This window comes from Temnothorax curvispinosus, unplaced genomic scaffold (assembly GCF_003070985.1).
Source record: "Temnothorax curvispinosus isolate PA1 unplaced genomic scaffold, ASM307098v1 QBEX01010567.1, whole genome shotgun sequence".
Classification (NCBI taxonomy): domain Eukaryota; kingdom Metazoa; phylum Arthropoda; class Insecta; order Hymenoptera; family Formicidae; genus Temnothorax; species Temnothorax curvispinosus.
In genome coordinates this window covers 1-2,638 of record NW_020220347.1, presented here as the reverse complement: position 1 = coordinate 2,638, position 2,638 = coordinate 1, and the positions used below count along the sequence as shown (strand labels likewise).

Below are 2,638 nucleotides of genomic sequence, written 5' to 3'. Positions count from 1 at the left end.
GACTCTTTTACGCGACGCGACGGGTTGCGAGTACTCGAGATGTTGAGATCTCGATAACGAGTGAACGGATCAAGTTCTAAGTAGGCTTGATCGATAGCTTGGGGTCCAATTAGGGGGGGGGTTTCTCTTATAATATTCCGCTCCGTGCCCTACGAGCAGAGATATTGCAACGCAAAGTCCAAATGTGAAAATTTTTTATTAAGATACTTCTTCTTCTTCTACTTCTAACGCCGACGTTTTATATGATGACGTCATAATTAGAAACGTTACTTTCACTTTTTCGACACTGGCGGCTAGCGGCGTTAGTATCGCAGTGCAGTGCAGTGCAGACAGTGCGTTCGTTTAGAGCGCTGTCCTGTCAGTCAGTTCATCTGATCAGTTAACCTATCTCGATCGATCGAGAGACACGGTAGTACGCGCGGAGCGAGACCGACCGTGTGACTCTTTATTACGCGTCGCGAGGTAAGGTGCGACAACGCGCGCATACGCGCGTACGCGAAACGGCAGTAACACCGTAATCGTGCCGGCGATATACTGAATTGAATTGCTTCGTGCTTATCTGGAGATTTCGTATCCCTACATCGTGTTACCATCGCTGCCGGAAAAGAAGGTTCTCTACGCTTGGCAGAAAGTGACGACTGACACGTTCGATCCCGACTTCGTTGATCGCAGAAGAGCTGAACTCGAGGTACGTTTCCGATTTGCAATTATAAAAGTATCGTGCGATGAATGTTGTACCCAATTATAACCTCAAATGAAGTTGTGCACGTTGCTGAAAGATATATATATATCTTGAGGTTTGTTTTTTTCGGCTGAACTCGTTGCACTAGTTCAAGAAGTGTGCACTGAAGCGTTCTTTTCGACACTAGAGACCAGTAGTGACGTCATGTAATGCTGTTCTTTTCAACAGTACAACCGAACGCAGTGTAACAGTTCACTGTACTTCTTGCCCCAGGTCTTGAGCAGGATCAGCCAGTGCAGTGCAGAGTTTAGCAGTCAATTTGGAATAGTAAACAGAAATTCATAACCTAAAGATAAAATATTAAAGAAATATTTTCTCAACCGAGGACAAACGGAAAAAACCCCCTATTAAAGAAATAAACGAGAAAAAATGGAAGACCAAGAATTTGCTGTGATATCAAAAGATTCAAGTGGAAACATTTTAGTAGATGTAAACGGATTGGTCACATGTACTTTGGAAGGTACGAAAATTAATTATCTAAACATAAATATAAGTAAATATAAAAACTTTAATATATATATAAATATATAGTATTTCAATTATTTTAATATAATAAATACATTTAATGTAAAAAATTATACATATAATGTTTGTTGATATTTATTTTTTAAGGAGGTCTGCAATTTCAAGTACCATATAAAGAAATAGATTTTACTTGTGATGGATTAGAATGTACTGTTGACAATAGAAAAGTATATGTAAAATTACATGAAACTACAGACAATACATCAATAAATAAAGAAAATATAATATCTCCTCCAGTAATACAAAATGAAAATAATACGATTATACAAGAAAAACGTAGGATAGATGATACTTTTGCTTGGACCGATGCGAGTACCAAATTGTTTTTAAGTATATACAAAGAAAAAATAGAACTTTTGATAAACCGAAAAATCAAAACAAGAAAAATATTATGGGACAAAATACGTGAAGTTATGCAATCAGAAGGATACAATGTTACAGTTATTCAAATCGAAAACAAATATAAATCTCTTGAAAGGTCATTTAAAAACATGATTACAAATAATAAACAGACGGGCAGAGGGCGTACAACATGTCCATATCAAGCGTAAGTTTTAATTTTTATTGTAATTTGAAAACTTATAATATATAAAGGATTAATATATAAATTAACATTATTTATTATTATAGGGAATTAACAGAACTTTTAGGTTCTAAGCATAATGTAGAACCTTTGGCTGTTTCTGGCAGAGAAGGTTTAATTTTACGAGAAGATATGAGAGCAAGTACATCTCAGTAGGTTTATTTAATATTTTTCTTACTTAAAAAAAGTATATAAATAAATATTAATATACAGGGGATAGCCCACACATAATTCTTTACAGCTTGATATCTTGGAAACTATTTTATCGATTTTAAAGGTTTTGAATGTTTAGGTCTTGAATTAGATCTGAAGACCTTTCAGATCTACACAATTCAAGACCTAAACTTTTTAATGAAATAGTTTCCAAGATATCAGACTGTAAAGAGTTATGTGGACTACTCTGTATAATAATTAATATGTTATTAACATTTAATGAACATAAATCTATATGTTATATTATTGTAGATTTATTTCTGATCCAAATACAAATTCAGATGAAAATTCAAACATACTATCTCATAATATACAAGAGGAAAATGATAATGCAATCGAAATAGGAATGACGAGGGACACTACTACAGGAAGTAATTATACCAGCAAGGTATAATGAAATATATTCCATTAACAAGAAAGACTCTATTTTTATATTCGACAACGTTTGGCTAATGTCGTGACAATTCGACCATTGGTTTTGAACCCATCCATGGTCGAAAAAATCTTGACGATTAATCTGACCAAAATCAATGGTCGAATTGTCACGACATTAGCCAAACGTTGTCGAATATAAA

The 2,638-nt window shown here is 34.4% G+C and overlaps 1 protein-coding gene across 1 annotated transcript; it reads left to right on the top strand.

Annotated features, from left to right (window-relative positions):
- Positions 1-376: 376 nt before the first annotated feature.
- LOC112460443 lies at positions 377-2,451 on the top strand (the record flags this gene model as incomplete). Its single annotated transcript, XM_025025103.1, has 6 exons — positions 377-462; positions 608-688; positions 956-1,202; positions 1,355-1,814; positions 1,898-2,002; positions 2,316-2,451. Coding segments are annotated over exons 3-6 (792 nt in total), but the record flags the coding sequence as incomplete, so codon positions are not given.
- Positions 2,452-2,638: the final 187 nt, after the last annotated feature.